At 40.4% G+C, this 19,475-nt stretch overlaps 1 protein-coding gene and 1 long non-coding RNA gene across 2 annotated transcripts in view; one reads left to right on the top strand and one right to left on the bottom strand.

Moving 5' to 3' along the window:
• Positions 1 to 19,475, bottom strand: part of LOC135221667 (transmembrane protein 181-like) — a gene marked incomplete in the record, with an annotated part of 158,577 nt that overhangs the window by 20,272 nt on the left and 118,830 nt on the right. Inside the window, 2 exon segments of the mRNA XM_064259374.1 lie at positions 13,452 to 13,676; positions 15,680 to 15,782. Of these exon segments, the coding sequence (XP_064115444.1) occupies positions 13,452 to 13,676; positions 15,680 to 15,782 (328 nt within the window).
• LOC135221668 (uncharacterized) overlaps positions 1 to 19,475 on the top strand; it is a 133,515-nt gene that overhangs the window by 96,979 nt on the left and 17,061 nt on the right. The window lies entirely within an intron of this gene.

The following is a 19,475-nucleotide window of genomic DNA, read 5'->3' as shown; positions in this document are numbered from 1 at the left end:
GCTCGTCAGAACGAGAGCTATTAAAGCTTCTAAAAAAAAACATATCTAGTTCTATGTTTTTCTGACTTCCTCAAATAGGAAGTTACCTTATTTTCCTCAATCAAATTCTAACATTTATTACACTTTATCAATGAATAAATATTTATATTTCCCTTTCTTGCAAACTATGTAATTGTCTACCGAAAACTTCGGTAGTTACACATCCTCTATTCTTCGAAAACTTCGAAGTTAATTCATTAAAAGTTATTAAAAAGTTATTAAAAGCGTATGCCGAACCACCGATCCAGTACTTCCCTGTAAAAGTTGGCCCAGAAGATCGATGGTGATGAAACACGAAAATCAAATCAGGAGGGAAAGTAAACATATGTTTACATTCCCAGCGACAGAGAGAATCTGATTAGAAAACGGGAATGGTTCCTAGTCCTGCCACCCAGCGGCAGGCCGGTAGATCACCTGACCTACCTGTAGCGTGTGCCGCGAAATTCGAATTTCTGTCGGGGACGACGGAGTCGATAGCTATGTATATATCTGACAGGTAAGTTGAATGTATGAAAAGACTGAACGCTGTAGCACGGGTGTCTGGTCCTTGACCACTTTTCACGTGATATATGCACGCATTGCCAGATCTCACATGATTCCTTGCTTTTCATCTGCAGATCCAGCTAGGTGCTAGAAAATGATCCTATTGTTAAGACCGAAGGTTTGTTTGCATATGAACAAATGGGACTTAGAAGAAAAGACCCTAGAAAATATCAAGAAAAATCCCAAACTATTTTACTCATTTGTGTAAAAGATGAATAAAAGAAGAGTAGAAATAGGCCCTCTAAGAAATGAAGGGCGATTAACGAATAAAAAAAGGGAATATGTACCACACCTAGAATTGATAATGAAGATGATGATATACAGAAATAAGAGATGAAAATAGTGAATATTATCAGACAGGTATTAATGAAGCCAATGTTGTGCAGGCTATTAATGAAATTAAAATTGGATCAGCAGCTGGACCAGACAGTGTCCCTGCCATTCTGCTAAAGAAAGTAGTTCATTCTATTGTAAAGCCGCTTGCAATATTAATACAAAGTGTAGATACAGGCAAGATTTATGATGTACATAAATTAGCATATATTACCCCTATTTTCAAAAGCAGATCAAGACTAGAGGCAAGTAATTATAGGCCTGTGAGCCTAACCTCACACATTGTGAAAGTGTATGAAAAGGTAATGAAGAAAACTAAAATTAATGAAAATAATTTGTTTAATATAGGACAACATGGTTTTGTACCTGGAAAAAGTACACAAACCCAACTGTTAGTCCACCATGAGAACATATTTAAAATATGATAAACAAAAAAGACAGATGTGGTTTACCTAGACTTTGTAAAAGCTTTTGACAAGGTAGACCATAATATATTAGCAAAGAAATTAGAAAAAATATTGTGGATAAAGTTGGAAGATATATAAAGGGATTTTGACAAAGGAAAAGTCTATTTCTGGGGAAGACCTGTGTCGCCCGGTGAAATGCTCCTGTAGCACGCATTTCTAGGTGTAAATAGATGCTAAATATACCAGAGAAAAAAGCTAAATGGAATGCTGAAGTTACTACCCTCAGCTCGAACACCCATAGGGCATCGGTATAAGCACAGGGGCGAGTGGAGGCCACTACCACAGGTTTTCTGCCAATTAGAAGATTCCCTTCAAAGTCCCTCTCTAGGCAAGTGCAGTTACAAGGACTACAACATCTACCTTCCGCTCGCTACTACAACAACTCACGCCCGATGGCTTCATTCCTGGATTACGCACCCAAGCTTGGGCTGGCTACAGGGTGGGGACCAGGAAAAGAGAGGGATGGGTTCACCGGGCGACACAGGTCTTCCCCTAGAAATAGATTTTTCCTTTGTCAAAATCCCTTTTCTGGGTTCGACCTGTGTTGGCCGGTGAAATAGTATCAGAGAATGGCCATACAAGCTTGGAAGATACAAAATCAAAAGATATAAGGAACAATAAAACTTAAATGTTCTCTTAAGATTAAGTTTAATAACCAATGTAAAGTGACAAGAAAAATTAAATGTACTCTTAAAATTAAGTTATTAATAACCAAGTTATTAATAACCAAGGCACAGCCACAGCAGCAGTTTGTCCTGGTGCAGAGTCCACCGACTCGGCAACCTTTGACTTCAACCGCCTAAGTAGCCTCCCCTGCCTTCAACGCCTCCTTTGAGTCACGAGGAGCATTTCGTGGCTACAATAAACATGCAGGTAGTAGCAGAGCCAGATGTACCTTCTGGCAGAGAGCTGGCTCTAGAGATAGAGGCTTCGGGGAGGCAGGGGAGGTAAAACCTCAACCAACCAGTGAGACCCCGCAGGTGGGTGGGAGGCTGTATCTCTTTCGGGACTATTGGACCTTCAATTCATGGGCCCACAGCATAGTATCAAAAGGTCTGGGGTGGAAATGGGAGAAAGGGCCTCCTCCACCAGGCTCCAACGACAGACCTACTAGACTATGCCAAAGATCTCCTTCAAAAGAAGGCAATAAAGAAAGTCAATTGCCTGAAATTTCAAGGACGTCTGTTTAGTGTACCAAAGAAGGACTCGGACAAACGAAGAGTGATTCTGGACCTGTCCCGTCTCAACTCATACATTCAATGCGACAAGATCTGCATGCTGACCGTCTCGCAGGTGCAGACCTTACTTCCCCGTGGGGTCGTCACCACCTCTATAGATCTTACAGACGCTTACTATCATGTTCCAATAGCAAGAAACTTCTCTCCATACCTAGGCTTCAGACTAGGAAAACAAGCTTACTCATTCAGTCATGCCATTCGGGCTCAACATAGCGCCCAGAATATTCAACAAACTAGGAGAGACAGTAATGCAAGAACTAAGAGCCCAAGGGGTAATGTTAGTAGCTTACCTAGACGACTGGCTCATTTGGGCAACCAACGATGAGGAGTGTCGCAAAGCAACAGCCAAAGTAATAGAATTCCTAGAGTACCTGGGTTTCCATATAAACAAACAAAAGTCTCGTCTCATCCCGGCGTCCCGCTTTCAATGGTTGGGAATCCAATGGGACCTAACCTCACACAAGCTATCTCTCCCATCAAAGAAGTGCAGAGATAGCGAAGGCTACAAGACAGTTTCTCAAAAACAAAAAGGCTTCTCGTCATACCCAAGAGAGAATTCTAGGTTCTCTTCAGTTTGCCTCGATAACAGACATCCTGTTGAAAGCCAGGCTGAAAGATATCAATTGAGTCTGGCGGAAGAGAGCCAACAACAAATTGAGAGACAAGATCTCTCTGATTCCGCCAATATTGAAGAAAAGGCTCCGTTCGTGGATGGAACCCCGGAGTCTCTCTAAGTCAGTGCCACTGCAATTTCCCCCACCGTCTCTGATAGTCCACACGGACGCCTCTCTGAGCGATTGGGGGGATACTCCCAGTACAAGAAGGTTCAAGGAACGTGGTCGAATACATTCCGCCAGTTCCACATCAATGTCCTAGAAGCAATGGCCATTTTTCTGACCTTAAAATGTCTAGCTCCAGTCAAAAACAGTCATGTAAGATTAGTCTCGGACATTGCAGCGATAGTTCATTGCATAAACAGAGGAGGCTTTAAGTCGAGCAAAGTAAATCATGTAATGATTGCAATTTTTTCGTTAGCAACGAAAAATCATTGGCACCTGTCAGCTACTCACCTGGCAGGAGTACGGAATGTCATCGCAGACTCCCTATCCAGAACGACTCCGCTGGAGTCGGAGTGGTCCTTGGACATGAAGTCATTCCGTTGGATTTGCAATCACCCGGGCCTTCAGGTAGACCTGTTCGCCACGGAGTCCAATCACAAACTCCCGTGTTATGTGGCTCCCAACCTGGACTCTCTATCTCACGCCACAGATGCGATGTCCATAGACTGAACAGTTGGCAGAAAATTTACCTATTTCCACCAGTAAACCTCCTGATGAAAGTCCTGCACAAACTCAGATCTTTCACAGGACAGGTGGCGTTGGTTGCACCCAACTGGCCGAAGAGCAATTGGTTTCCTCTTCTACTAGAGTTGAATCTCCGTCCCAGACGGATTCCCTGTCCAGAACTGACTCAAGTAGTACAAAGTCGGACTGTGTCAGCTTCCTCAAGAATTCTAAATGCCCTAACTTTATGGACTTCATGAAGTTTGCGGCTCAAAAGGTTGCTAGTGTCGATCCACTAAACATCCTGTTCATAGAATCAGATAAAAGAGAGTCAACACTCAGACAGTATGATTCTGCAGTAAAGAAATTAGCCATCTTTCTAAAAGAATCAGATGCCCAAAAGATGGCTGCGAATCTGGCAATTTCGTTCTTTAGAACCTTGTTTGAGAAAGGTCTAGCTGCTAGTACCATTACTACAACCAAATCTGCCTTAAGGAAGATTTTTAAGCTTGGCTTTAATATTGATTTGACAGATTTGTACTTCTCTTCTATCCCTCAAGCAATACTTGGACGAGTGCCCTCCTAGGAACTTCAAATGCTGAGGGCATCTAGGAGATGTCTCTCAAGTTTTGGGCCTACGACTTCCCCTAATTCTGCCTGATTCATCAGGAGATCAAGTGTATGAACATTCCATTTCTGAGGACCCTAAAGTTTACCAATTGCCCAAAAGTCTTTTGCATTACCACTTAAGACTTCACCTCCAGACTAATGCTGACAACTTGGCTTTGATTCCAACTCAGCCAAGAAATGGTGTCTGTGTATGATCAAATAGACATGCTCCACAGCTGATTTGGTGGACAACAGTGCATTCTGGGCAAGATTTCATAAGGTCAAAAGCATTTGTCTGCCCTTAGCATTCAGGAAAGAATCCATTGGATAGGTACTAAGGATGGGAATGCAGTCACAACAGACTACATTTGCCCCCATTTTACCTTTGGGATGTTTCCCATAGATCCTCAGACTTTTTTTTCCTTGGGTTCTGTTGTGGCTATTCAGCAGTCACATAGATCACCCCTCTCTTGCGGACGACAGATGGCATATCATCTAAGAGGAAGTGTGTGTGGGACTGGCCTCCTATCTCTTTTATACCCTTCTATGGTACAGTTAGCAAACTGTTACATGCCAGACAGGCATGCATGCTGGTGTTCTAGAGGACTGAGTATCCTGTCTATATAATCTAGCTTTTTTTTTTTTTTATTAATAGATGCAACTCCCTTGCTCCTGCCCTATCTGTAGCAAAGGGAAAGATGGAAAGGCAATGCACAGACCTGTTGTTTAGCTTTATTATCCCCGACAATACAGGTTCATCCAAGCCTATCTTCGAATCAATGATGTTACCTTCTCTTTATTCAAAGTTAGAGGTCTGGCAGTTGAACATCACACATGTTCACCAGATCAGAGGCATGGATCTCCTTTGATTTTACATGACCAGGAAAGAGGCCCCAGGTGAGGCAAACTACCAGTCAGTTCAGAGATGGCTCAGAATCCTCCTACCGAGGAGTAAGCCATGTTTAAGAACAAATGACAAATTTGTAAATTAACCTTATGTTTCCTAACATATACAAACCTAAGGTTTTTACTTACATAAATGGCCCACCTCTAGCCACTCCTCTTTCTGCTTCCTGGACCAAAAGATAAAGTGAATGCATACCATCTGGATGGGAGGGATTCCTCCCTTTCTGTCAGTAGCCAGCTACCAATATCCACCTTGTTTAAAGTTAAACTGCCATTACAGCTCACGCTGAAAGTAAATCCCACATGTAAAGATCTCATGTTTGAATGTTAGGAAAAATACAAATTACTTGAAAAATTTGTCTTTTTAATCTGTTTCAGTATGGAAATTCTACATTCAATGTTAGACTCCAACAGAGAAGGTGCCTTCATGCTTTCAGTATATCTGTAGGATGCATACTTTCAATTACCCACTCATCAGGATTCTTGGAAGTACCTCTGCTTCACCTGCAATAAGACAATCTTTCAGTTCAAGGCCCTTGTGCTTTGAACTATCAATATCTACATGTCAGCTTGGGTCCCTTTCAAAAGGTATACTATAGTCTCTTGCAATATCTGGATAGTTGGTGAGCTCTGGCATCCTCCTGGGAATGCCTTCTTCTTGATCAAATGGCAGAAGTCCATTTTCAATCCCACACAAGTTAAGTATCTGGTTATGCTCTTGTCTGAGTAATCTCAAGAGAGGTAGTGACACTGCTCTTATCTAAACAGGAACAACCAACTCAGCTGAGTACATGGTTCTAGGTCATGTGTCATTCAAGGGAGAATTCACTTTCAGTCATTAACGTGGCAACTGAAGAGGCACTGCTATGTTCTCAGAGATCCCTCTTCTTGTGGCGACTGAAGTAGCACTGCTCTGTTCTCAGAGATCCCTTTCTTGACTGAGAGTTGAGAAATAAGGAGGACCTCTTGTGGTGGCTAGATGACAGAAACCTCATAAAGGAAGCATCACTGAGCTCCTTCCATCCAGAAATGTGTCTGTTTAATGGAATACACCTGAAATGAGAATCAATTTCAGTTATGTGGATGAATGGCACACAATCTGCATCTTCGACACGCAAGCACTTAGTTACCATTTCAAATGTTCCAAGATCATGTGATGGGGCATTCAGTAGCGTCAATGAGCAATACAATGATTGCTGCCTATATCAACAAACTGGGAGATGGTGTCTTGGACCATGTGGCCATTGATGTTGCAGATAAAAGCTTTTGAAGCTCTGAAATTGTCAACCAGGTTGAGAATTTTGGCAGACCAACTTAGTTGTAAGTCAGGTGGTGGGGACACAGTGGTCCCTACACCCCTAAGGAGTGGAGAGATTGTTAAAGATAACTCTTCTCACATGGTTGATCTGTTTGTAACCAGAGTGAATAGAAAACTTCCAGTCTTCTGTTTCCCAGTCCCAAATCTGTGGGCAGAAATAGAAGATGCACTTCAACATCCCTAGGGCATTCTGGATGTATATGCATTTCTACTCTTCAATCTCCACAGGGTGATCAACAGTGTGTTCATCACACCCAGGTCTTCAGATGACTCGGGTGGTTCCTTGTTGGCCACAATCAGAATGGTATGCAATCTTAAAATTCTTAGTCGAGGTGCCAAAACAGGATTCTGTGTCCCACCCTCCAGGCAGTTCAGGCTTTTCTCATAGAGTGACTAGAGAGATGTCTTTATATATCAGTCATTCCCCCTTGAATGAATATCAAGGAAAGTTTGCCATCTTCTATGATTGGTGTTGTATAAGGGGTCTCTCTCCAGTCAAGAGTGTCTTGTTCATCAAATCACAGACTTCTGCCTCTCAGTTCTGCAGTAAAATACTATTGTTCAGCCTTATCTCTGGCGTGGACAGACTTTGCCCATTCAGGAGGTTTGGCCCCAAGGTTGGATATGTTACTGAGCTTCAAGTGGCATCCCTTCAAACCTCTGTCAAGTTCCTAAGACAAGAGAATTGATACTGAAGACAGTTTTCACTTGGATTTTGCCTCGACAAGGGGAGTTGTGTTCTCTCTCTCTTTCATATCTGAGTCTCTAGCAAAGATTCAGAGCCCATTGGTGCCAAACCAAGAGATGTGAGAATTTATCAATCACTTCCCTTCGAGATTTAGTTGGTTGAGACCCTGATGAGATGCTGCTGTGCCCATTCAGTTCTGTAAGAACCATCTCTAAGGAATCTAATCTTTGTGGCCAGAGTGTAGAAGACTTCTCATTAGTACAGGTATGCATAAAAAGAGGTGCCCTGGTCATATGTGGTGATGAAGCAGGCCAGCTTTACTCTGTGCTCAAGAGCTCACAAAGTGAAGTCAGGGGCATGGATAACTTCTGACATGGTTGAGAAGACTGATTCCTGTAATAAGGTAAAGAAGTACCAATACCTAAGGATCCATAGCAGGTAGGGCAGGATAGGACAAATAAGTTATGCCGACAGCAAAGCATGAGTAGAGTGGGTAGTTCAATCACTGGGCAAAACAGTTGCAGGAAGCACAGACAAGTAGGCAAGCTGGGAAGTGGGTAATGGCATACTGCTGGACTGTCATTCCTTTACCTAAGCCAAGAAAGAAAGACCTTAAAAAAAAAAAAATGACTTTCATGCAGAAGAACCAGACAGGTCTCCCTGTGGCAGAATTGAGCTAAGCAAGTCAAGTCCTAAGATTTCCCCTTATTTGCTTTAATCATACCAACTAACAATATTCCCCCAGCCACACTTTCCTCTTCAAGTTACTATTTAAGTACAGGACGGTTGGTTCAGTGAGAAAAGCAAACTACTCTCAAAATCCATGTCCTCACCATATACCAAGAAATTCAGGGTGAGACGTTGTGCTGTCCACTGGATACAGTCGTTGAGACAAACAACTACTGAATATCAATACACCAAAATACTAAACAAGCACCAAAACTATACAACTCAAAACAACACGACAAATCACTACACAAACAAACACCTACAACACCAAGACTTCACACAGATCAACAAACACCACAATTCTAATACAAACAAACACCAATCATTATCGAGACTACACAACAAATCAATAACACAAACACACACCAATCAACATCAAGAGTTCACAACTCTCAAACACAACAATTCACAAATCAAACACACCAGAAACTCACAATCTCAACAACCTTCAGACAGACACAAGCACAACAAACTCAATTACACAATATCATAACAATCCAGAAAACATACAACAGCCATTCAATACCTCTGACCAGACTGACTGCCCAAAAAATCTGCCTCACTTGATTGACTGCCAAATACAGACTGCTCACTTCTGACTCCCTCAAAGCTCCACGACCGAGTCCGCAGACGAACCCAACCGCCCACCAACAAACAATTCACTCATTAACTAACATAAAACCACAGACACAGACTTTCCCCATATTATCTCAACAACAAATAAACATAAAACACGATATAGCAATAGCAAATACACAAAACATCCAAACCCTTCCTATTGCCTCCAACAAACACAAACAGCCTAATGAGACAACAACCAAGACAACCAACCACTCCTCTCTCTCTCTCTCTCTCTCTCTCTCTCTCTCTCTCTCTCTCTCTCTCTCTCTCTCTCTCTAAGTAAGTGACAGTGACAGGCCCTTCTTGTTACACCCTGACAGGTTGATTGCTGCATACTATAAGTTATGCACACAATCATCACATAAAAAAAAATGTACAGCTATAAACACAAGAAACACTGGGCAATCTATACAGTACAGGCAGTCCCTGGTTGTTGGCGGACACAGTTATCGACAGTGCGGTTTTATGAAAATCAGCAATTTATGACGCCATAACAGGCCAAGTTCCAGTTATCGGTGCCATAAGACACCTTATGGCATCAAAAGGGGGCTTATGGCGCTATAAATCGCAGAGTTTCGGTTAATAGAGGTTTTCACTTATCGACACACCCCCAGGAACAGAACTCCCGCCGATAATCAGGGGCTGGCTGTATACAGAACACAAAATTATACAGTAATACAGTGGTACCTCGAGATACGATATTAATCTGTTCCGAGGCGGCCTTCGTATAATGAGTTTTTCATATCTTGGAACACATTTTACATGTAAAATGGCTAATCCGTTCCAAGCCCTCCAAAAACACCCCATTAAATTTCATAATAAAGCTAAATTGACCTATAAACAATGAAATACTACAACAATTTGGACCATTCAATACCTAAATTAAGAATAAAAATCCAAAACCTGTAAATAAAGTGTATATTAGTGTACAAGAAATATTATTACTGTAACGTTAAATGTGGAAGCTTACCTTTCGAGTGAGGCTATCTCCGATAGTGGCGGCAGAGGAGGAGGAGGACAAACGGCAGATAATGTACGTACGTACGTACACTTAACTTTACGAAAACACATAAAAAATTTAAGGAAAACTATAAAACTAAAATTTACGAAACACCTTAACAAAACTGTAACACTTAACTTACAAAAATCTAGAAATTACGTATTTTTTTTTTTTTTTTTTTTTTTTACTTTTACGTAGTTTTTTTTTACTTTTTTTTTTTTTTTTTTTTTTTTTTTTTTTTTTTTTTTTTTTTTTTTTTTTTTTTTTTTTTTTTTTTTTTTTTTTTTTTTTTTTTTTTTTTTTTTACAGAATTTCAACTTCATCACCGCTTTCAACGTTCTGTTTTTCATCACTTGGTTCTTCCTTTTTGCTTTCAACTTTCTGTTTTTTATCACTTGGTTCTTCGTTTTTGCTTACTCCTGCTAATGCTGAAGGCCTCTTTAAAAAATAACGATCCAAGGAAGATTGCTTCTGCCTACTTTTCACAATGTTCCTGAAACGACTCGGGCAAACGTCATCGAACTACGCAAGCATACGACCTGTGTGAGCCTTTTCGGGGTGTCTTTTTTTCAATAAACGATTGCACTTTATGAAAAGCGCCTAGAATATCCTTAATTTCTGCCGTTGTCATAGGCTCCTCCTCCTCTTCCTCGCCGCTGCTAGAGAACTCCTCTTGAACGACGTTATGTTGCATGGCCTCCAACTCCTTCAGGTCATCCATCGTAAGCTCCTCTTGGTGCTCCTCGAGAAGGTCGTTGATGTCGTCCTCGTCGAAGACCAGCCCCATGGACTTGCCGAGTGCAACGATCTTGTCAAGATCTGGTTCCAAAACAGTTTCGGGATTGTCAACTGTTTCTGACTCTGCAGCACCAGCTTCGCCCACGTCGAATCCCTCGAAGTCTCTGGCGGATACGGCATCAGGCCAGAGTTTCCTCCACGAGTAATTCAAGGTTCGCCTTGAAACCTCCTGCCAAGCTAGGTCAATGAGTCGGATGCAAATGACGATGTCGAAATGCTCCTTCCAAAATTGACGCAAGGTGAGGTTTGTGGTATCGGTGATGTCGAAACATCTCTTGAAAAGATGTTTCATGTACAGCTTCTTAAAGTTCGCTATCACTTGCTGGTCCATGGGCTGGAGGAGAGGGGTGGTGTTGGGCGGAAGAAAAAGAATCTTAACGAAGGAATACTCCGCTAGGATATCTTCCTCGAGGCCAGGAGGGTGGGGAGGGGCATTGTCCAACACCAGCAGACATTTCAGGGGGAGGCGCTTCTCTTGCAAAAAACTCTTCACAGTCGGGCCGAAACACAGATTTACCCACTCGGTGAACAAAAGCCTCGTTACCCAGGCTTTTGCATTAGCCCTCCACATCACTGGAGGTTTCTCCTTCAACACTTTGTGGGCCTTGAAGGCTCGAGGAGTCTCGGAGTGATACACCAGTAGGGGCTTCACCTTGCAATCCCCACTGGCGTTCAAACAAAGTGCGAGCGTAAGCCTGTCTTTCATAGACTTATGCCCGGGTAGCTTCTTCTCTTCCTCCGTGATGTATGTCCGACGAGGCATTTTTTTCCAAAAAAGGCCAGTCTCATCACAGTTGAAGACTTGCCGAGAACTGTAGCCTTCCTTGGTCATCATCTCGTCGAACATCTTTTTAAAGGCTTTGGCCGCTTTCGTGTCCGAGCTGGCAGCCTCCCCATGACGCACCACCGAATGGATGCCAGTCCGTTTACGAAATTTCTCGAACCAGCCATGCGAAGCCTTGAACTCTGGGGTTGGCGTTGAAGTCCCTTCCCCTCCCTCGTCTTCCGCCTGCACAATCAAATCGCCGAAAATAGCACTGGCCTTGTGAGTGATTGCAGTCTCCCTTTTTTATTCCTTCCGTTTGCCAACAGTAAGTCGACGTGTTGTGATATAATTAATCCAACTGTAAGCATATCAATAATCATACTCTCTCTCTCTCTCTCTCTCTCAATTGTACACACACACACACACACTATCGATTCCTTTGACGCCCTTGGAAGGTGTAGCTGCTTTGATGGCATCCTTCTACTTAAGGGATGGTGCCTATTGTTGACGAATTACGGCCGTATTCCTTGTCGATCACACTCAGTCGCATACCAGCTTCATACTTCTTGATGATCTCCATCTTCGTCTCCAAAGAGAGCATCCTCTTCTTTCCGTGAATTTCAAGTTTCTTGGGATCCATGACTACGTATATACTGTACGTAATTATGTTATGTAGCACATATACGTATGGAGTAAAGTTCTCACACAACACGATAAAGTATACTACAACGAAATCACTAACGAATTTACGTTAATAAACGAAATCGTTAGAACGAACGAATACCGTGTGCGTACGATACAGATGATGCCGTGCAGTGGCCGAAGCACGCCGCTACGTAGTAGATGCATGATGGGAGGGATGCTGACCAATAGGAGAGAAGGATCTCATGGCAAATCTTGGACTTTACAGCAACAACCTTTCGTATCTTGAGCAATTTTCGTATGTAGAGCCGTAAAATTTTACGTATTTGCTTTCGTATCTCAAGTTTTTCGTAAGTTGAGCCTTTCGTATCTCGAGGTACCACTGTAACCCCCATTATTTGCGGAAAATTTGCCTATTCCTGTTTATTTGAATAAATTTCATCTTAAAATGCACTTTTTTGCAATAAAACTATTTAAAAAAACAGGTATAAACAATTTCAGTGGGTTTTTCTTGAGTTTTAACTAACATAATTTACAGATTTTAACATTTTTATAGGGGTTTCAGTTATTCGCGCGGGGGGCCTAGTACCCATCCCCCGTGCTCTACTGAAACTGAGACAGGCATAGAACACATAGCATGGTGTTAGCATTTCGCACTATAGTATGCATACACAATGTATATGATGAAATCATGTTTACGGACAATATTTTAATGATTGGAAGATACTATATGTGTGCAAATTACGGTTGGTTTTAATGCTATATATTTATAAGTTTCACAGAATGTTTCTGTTGGAAATAAAATGTGCTTGTGTATTTAAAGAGCAAGCTTCAGCTCCACAATCCAAAAATTGCAATGTGTGGGGTCACCCTTGTAGCTGCTCAAGATTTATTGGCGGATGATTAAAAAAAAGTCTCAGATCTTGGGAGTTCCCAGACCACAGAATGCCAGATTTTCAAGGTCAGACTGTGCTAGCAACAAGACAGACATAATTGTCATCAAGAAAGAAAGTGTTATTACAATCATCTAAAAATTCTATAATACTCAACACCAAATATATAAATCAAAGCAGAAAACCCAAAGTAATATCCACACAACAAAACAGGGAAAGCACTTTGAAACTTGCCTCTTGCTTATAACAAGTCATTAAATATGAATACTGATAACTGAAAACTGTTGACTGCCTGGCGGGGAAAAAAAAAAAGGAGCTGGGAGATTTTGATAGAGCAGCATGCAATTCAACAGACTCAAACGATGAAAAAGTTATTGGTTCTTACAAGTGGATCAAGGAACTGCATGTATGAATAATTGATCTGTCTAGAAAACAAAAGGACTTTGTGTCTGCGGACATTTTATGACTGATGGGGTTGTGATGAAACAAGTCAAATTTAATGGCTTGTAATAATGCATTACCAAGTAAGTCTGAAGTAATAAACATTACTTGTAAAAACAATCCAGTGTAAAACTTACCCATTAAAGCTCTCTCTGATGGTGAATACACGTACGCCATTGTGTACAGATAGAGATTCAAGAGACCGTAAAAGGCCATAAATTGTGCTGAAGACTCGTACTGTGTTGACAGCTGAGATACAAAATTATCCTCAAGAGCTCCAATACCAAATCGTAGCACAGTAATCGCAAGGCTTATACACAGCACAATAAGCATCAGTAATGTTACAAATTTCAGACGCATATCTGTAAAACACAAAGTCTGAAGACAGTTAAATAACAAATGATGGAAGAATATTTATATTTTTTGTATAGCAGATAGCTGTCTCATGCTGGGAAGATATTTATGTTCCCAAGATGCACGTGGCATTAAAAATTTCAAGTACCCACAATAATCTAGTTATTAAAATGGTATAGTAGTAGTTAATATTGCAAAACATTTCCATGTGATATGTTGTCTGCATACATTCAGCCACACAACTATTAGTCATAATTTTGTTATTTTACCCCTTCTCATTTTAAAGACTTGTGAAACTGGCATCACAGTACTGTTCAACATATCAACAGACTTCCAGTTTAAATAAACTGAAAATGCCTTGTGAGTATAAGTAACTCATAATTTGAGGCCTAATCATTACAAAACATTTGTATATCCTCACTGCCTCTCTTTTATCAAAATGTTATTACCAACATACAATGTTTAATGTATGTGTCTATTAACTCAAAAGTTCATTATGTGTGGCTATCATATTTACACTAGTATTTTCAACTTGCATGTCACATTCAAGTTTTATACACTAAATACTTTGGCCCGTGGTTGTATTACTGTCTGTACTTTGCTTTTCGTTAGTTCTATTTGGCCTCTTCCTACCTACCTACTGAACTTTTTCAATTGTACCTTTTCAACTTTTCACTGCACCTTCAATAATAAATCTTTTATGCAAGTTCTAGGCGACTCTGGTTGGTAATGAGACATTGTGGTCTCATTAAAAATGAACACTGGACTTTTAAATTTAAAAGTTTACAATATTGTGAATTAAGTTTTATATCTGGTGATGAAAAGATTGCAGTACAAACAAAGTAACAAACAAAGTAGTATTGCTAACATGAAAAGGTATGTAATGTGACAATTGTCTCATTTAAAAAGAACACTGGACTTTTAAAAAGTTTACACTACATATATATAGTGAAAAGGTACGTAATGTGATACTGTAGTTTCATTAAAAATGAACAGTGGACCTTTAAAAAGTTTACACTACATATATATAGTGAATAAGTTTTATATCTGGTGATGAAAAGATTGCAGTACAAACAAAGTAACAAACAAAGTTGTATTGCTAAAATGAAAAAGTATGTAATGTGACACTGGTCTCATTAAAAATGAACACTAAACTTTATAAAGTTTACAGTATAGTGAATTAAGTTTTAAATCTGGTAATGAAAAGATTGTGCACAGTACAAATGAAGTAACAAACAACATTATATTGCTAATGTGAAAAAGTATGAATCATAAATGATTATTAATCAATGTCTTGGATTTTTTAATATATTTTATGGTGAAGGGACCATTGGCTGTTCAAAATAAACTCAGTTCTCCCAAAGTTGATGGAATTATATTATGTGATACAAACATTCCTCAATCTCTGAATGCCTGAAAATAAAAATACTAATACTTACACAGCTTAGGAGATTATAAAATAGCCTGAACCTAAATGGTGCCTGGGCCACAGGCTGTGTTAACAAGTCTCTCAGGTTGTGAGATTTTATTTGAAAAATTTTACCAACACCAATTTGGTGATTTCTGTGTCAGATAATAGCTACCTTCCAATTATTATGTCCTGTAGTACTAGTAGTTGCATCAGCATTAACAGTTAGTAGAGATATTTTCTCAAAAATGAGTAAATACTGTTATTCCAAAATTTTGTTCATTACTGCTTCTTTTCTTATATGCTTCTGGCATTATAATGCCAACCGATTTCAGAAAGTTGCCATTTCTCCTTTTCTGCATATCCTTATTCTTTCTTGACATTCTTCTACCTTTTACCCAAAAGGTTATCTTTATCTTTAACTCTCATGGGTCTTCAAGGTTAATCAGTGGTATACTTTTTTATCTTAGAAATTCACAAAGTTCAATGAAATACAAGGACAGAAACGACTTAAAATTCTAAACTTAGGTGAGTTGAAGTTGCAGAGAAAACAAAATATGTAACAAATGTGAATGAACAGAGTACAAGAATGTAAAAACTTACCAAAATATGGCATTGACCTTAATTCACTGTAAGCCGTGATAATCAAGTACAGAAGGTATAATAAGTAAATGGCACCAATAACGAAGAAGAACACCTTGAATTTCTGTAAAGAGAAATTTTCAGGTAAACAGAGTATACTACTACTGTAAGTTAACAACAGACTGTAGTTATACTACTAAACATATTCTGAAATACATCCTTAATTTATTACTAAAAATCTGAATCAAAGGTTCATTGGACTGTACATTACAGAGTCCAACTGTAATTTATTTAAGAACCAATTAACATATAGCTATGAAGACTGCTCCTTTATTCATGTTTTAAGTTTAATTTCTGAGACCTAAGATGTTGGAAATTTTATTATTCTGCTAATATAATTTGTTGCATGTTGACAGTAAGTAAAAATTGGCTGCCTAGAGCCAATTTCATGAGTATTCCTATGAATAAAATAAAGGGATTTTGACGTAAGGAAAAATCTATTTCTGGGCGATTGGTTCGTGTCGCCAGCGAAATATCCTTTAATCCATTATTTCTAAGGTAAATGTACTAACACATACCAGAGAATAAATAAAATAAAGAAAAGGTCAGTACAACTGACTCGCTCACCCTCCAAGAGGGTGTCGGTATGAACACTATGGCGAGTGAGACCACTACCACGAACCGCTTGCCAATAGAAATCTCCCACTACAAAATCCCCACTAGAGGGGAGCCGACCCACAGAGTGGGCAGCAACTACTACTACTCCATCCCATGCTGCCGACTGCTGCGCCTCTGGTGGCCATCCTGAAGTTAGCAGACAATCTTGAGCGATGGGATGGGCAGGGCGGGATTTCGCTGGCGACACGAACCAATCGCCCAGAAATAGATTTTTCCTTACGTCAAAATCCCTTTTCTGGGCTCAGTTCGTGTCGCTGCGCGAAATCGTACCAGAGAAATAGCACAAGATTGTAAAGAATAAAATAAAATAGACAAAAAGGGTCTCAAATAAAAGATAACATAAAATAAAGAAATATAATTGCTAATAGATATACATATACACAATGATACAAAATAGAAATATTACTTAAAATTAACTTAATGTTAATAATATTTCTTAAAATTAACTTAAATTTAACATATATATACAGGGCTTACATGGAATATATGTTGAGATTAGTATCTGTGTATAGTTATTATGTACAAAGAAATCAAAGCAATTATAACAATAAACTGAATAGAACAAACTTCAATAATAATATAATAAAGGAATGTATATGACTTAGTATACAAAACCCGTAACCATTGTAAATACAATGTGTCACCTAGCATAAAAATAAGGGGATCACATCAAAGAGATCATTATATACAATCAATTGTGAGTGACCCTAGCAAAAAAAATAAGGGGCACCCACTATACCATCATAAGAGCAGCTAAGACTCAAGGTAAACGTAGATGAACATGGCAGGTATAGACGAACTGTTGGGTGAGATAGGTAGAAAGGAGGACTGGATCTTCTACTAAAGATTAAGCAGAGTCGGGGGAAACTATGTTACCCGCCGCAACTGCTGAAAATTTCAGAGCTTCCAAGGACTTTAAGTAATGACGCTTAAATACTGTCGGTGATTTCCATCCAGTATATTTTTTCAAATCATCGAAATTCATGTGTTGGAAATAGTTAATTGAGGTGGCTACTGCCCTGACATCATGTGCTTTAGGGAAGGAATCAGGATTGGCTTGCTTAATAAAGTACAGGATCTGCTGCCTGATGCCTTTAATAGATAAAGTACCACCTTTTTCTCTCTTAAAGAGAGGACCCGATGAGGATGAGGAGGTCCTGGACAGAAAGGCTCGGAAGGTTGACACTGGGCAAAGAGAAATATCTTGTGGAAGGGGTACAACCTTCCATGGTTCCCACCTCATCAAAGGATCTTCATTCTTTGCTATAAAACTACGTTCCGGAGAAAGTAGAACTTCCCCTGTGGGAAGAAATTCAACATGATCCGGATCCCTGGATAATGCCGACAGTTCTGAAATTCTAGCTCCTGAAGCCAAGCTTAATAAAAATAGAGTTTTTCTTAAGAGCATTATAAATGAACATGTGTTATTATCTGTTTCTGAAGCCAGCTTTAGAACATCATTTAAGAACCATGATACTGACGTAGGCCTCACAGAAGGTCTAAGTCTAGCACAAGCCTTGGGAATAGACGAGAAGTAAGAGTCTGTCAAGTCTATGCTGAAACCAAATTGAAAAATCTTTTTCAAGGCTGACTTGTTTGTCGTAATAGTGCTAGCTGCTAAGCCTTTTTCAAATAAAGATCTGAAAAAGGATATAGCTGAATTGATTGTCATGATTTTAATATCTGATTCTCTCAGGAAGGTTGCTAACTTTTTGACTGCAGCATCATACTGTCTCAAAGTTGAATCTCTTTTATCAGATTCCAAGAAGAGAATATTTTGAGGATCAATATTCGCATCTCTTTTAGCCGCAAACTTCATGAAATCCATAAAGTTAGGGTTTTGAGAATTCCTGAGGAAGCGAACACAGTCTTCGTTTGCACTGACTGGGAGAGCCTGGGATTGGGAATTCGAAGAGGACGAAGACCCAGTTCCAGAATGAGAGGGTACCAATTGCTCTTCGGCCAGTCTGGGGCTACTAGAGCCACTTGACCCTTGAACGTCCTGAGTTTGTTCAGCACCTTCAGGAGAAGATTCACTGGAGGGAAGACATAAATCTTCTCCCAGTTGTTCCAGTCTATGGAACAAGGGCGTCCGTGGCATAGGCCAGAGGGTCCAGGTTGGGGGCCACATAACATGGGAGTTTGTGGTTCGCTTGGGATGCGAATAGATCCACTTGTAGACCTGGAACCCTCTGAAGTATCCACTGGAACGAACTGTTGTCCAGTGACCATTCTGACTCCAGAGGAACTGATCGGGATAGAGCATCTGCTATGACGTTTCTCACTCCAGCTATATGGGTGGAGGAGAGGTGCCAACTGAACTTGTCCGCCAGGGAGAAGATGGCTACCATGACATGATTCAGATGACGTGACTTGGAGCCTCCTCTGTTTACACAATGGACTACCACTGCGCTGTCTAAGACTAGCTTTATGTGGGAGTTCTTTGGCGGACGTAACCTTTTTAGAGTCAAGAACACCGCCATTGCTTCCAGTACGTTTATGTTGAAGCTGACAGAACTGGGGTGACCAGGTTCCTTGAACCTTCCTGAACTGAGAATATCCTCCCCAACCGCTTAATGAAGCGTGTTGTGGATGGTAATCCCCGGAGGAGGAAACTGAAGGGGTACTGATATTGACAAGTTCTTGACTTTCGACCAAGGGCGTAGACGATTCCGTAGAATCTGAGGGACTGAGGATAATTTGTCCCTGGACCTGACATTTGCTCGTGAGCGCCAGATTCTGGTTAGGTCTTTCAGTTTGGCTTTCATCAAGATGTTTGTCACTGATGCAAACTGGAGTGAGCCCAGAATCCTTTCCTGGGTTCTCCTTGAAGCAAGTTTGTGTCCTAGAAATTGCTTTACTGACTTCGCTATTTCTTTCCTCTTGGCTGATGGAATCGACAGAGTATGGGAGGATAGATTCCATTGAATGCCCAGCCACTGAAAGTTTGACTCCGGAGTGAGTCTCGATTTGGTCCTGTTTATCTTGAACCCTAGATATTCCAGGAACTGGATTACTTTCAGTGTTGCTTTGTGACATTCCTCGACTGTTGGAGCCCAAATTAACCAATCGTCGAGATACGCTACTACCATGATCCCTTGCGATCTTAGTTGTTGGACGACTACTTCCGCCAACTTCG

The sequence above is a fragment of the Macrobrachium nipponense genome, chromosome 3 (genome assembly GCF_015104395.2).
Source record: "Macrobrachium nipponense isolate FS-2020 chromosome 3, ASM1510439v2, whole genome shotgun sequence".
NCBI lineage: Eukaryota > Metazoa > Arthropoda > Malacostraca > Decapoda > Palaemonidae > Macrobrachium > Macrobrachium nipponense.
Note: the sequence above shows the minus strand (reverse complement) of the source record. Positions and strands in the feature narration are given on the sequence as shown.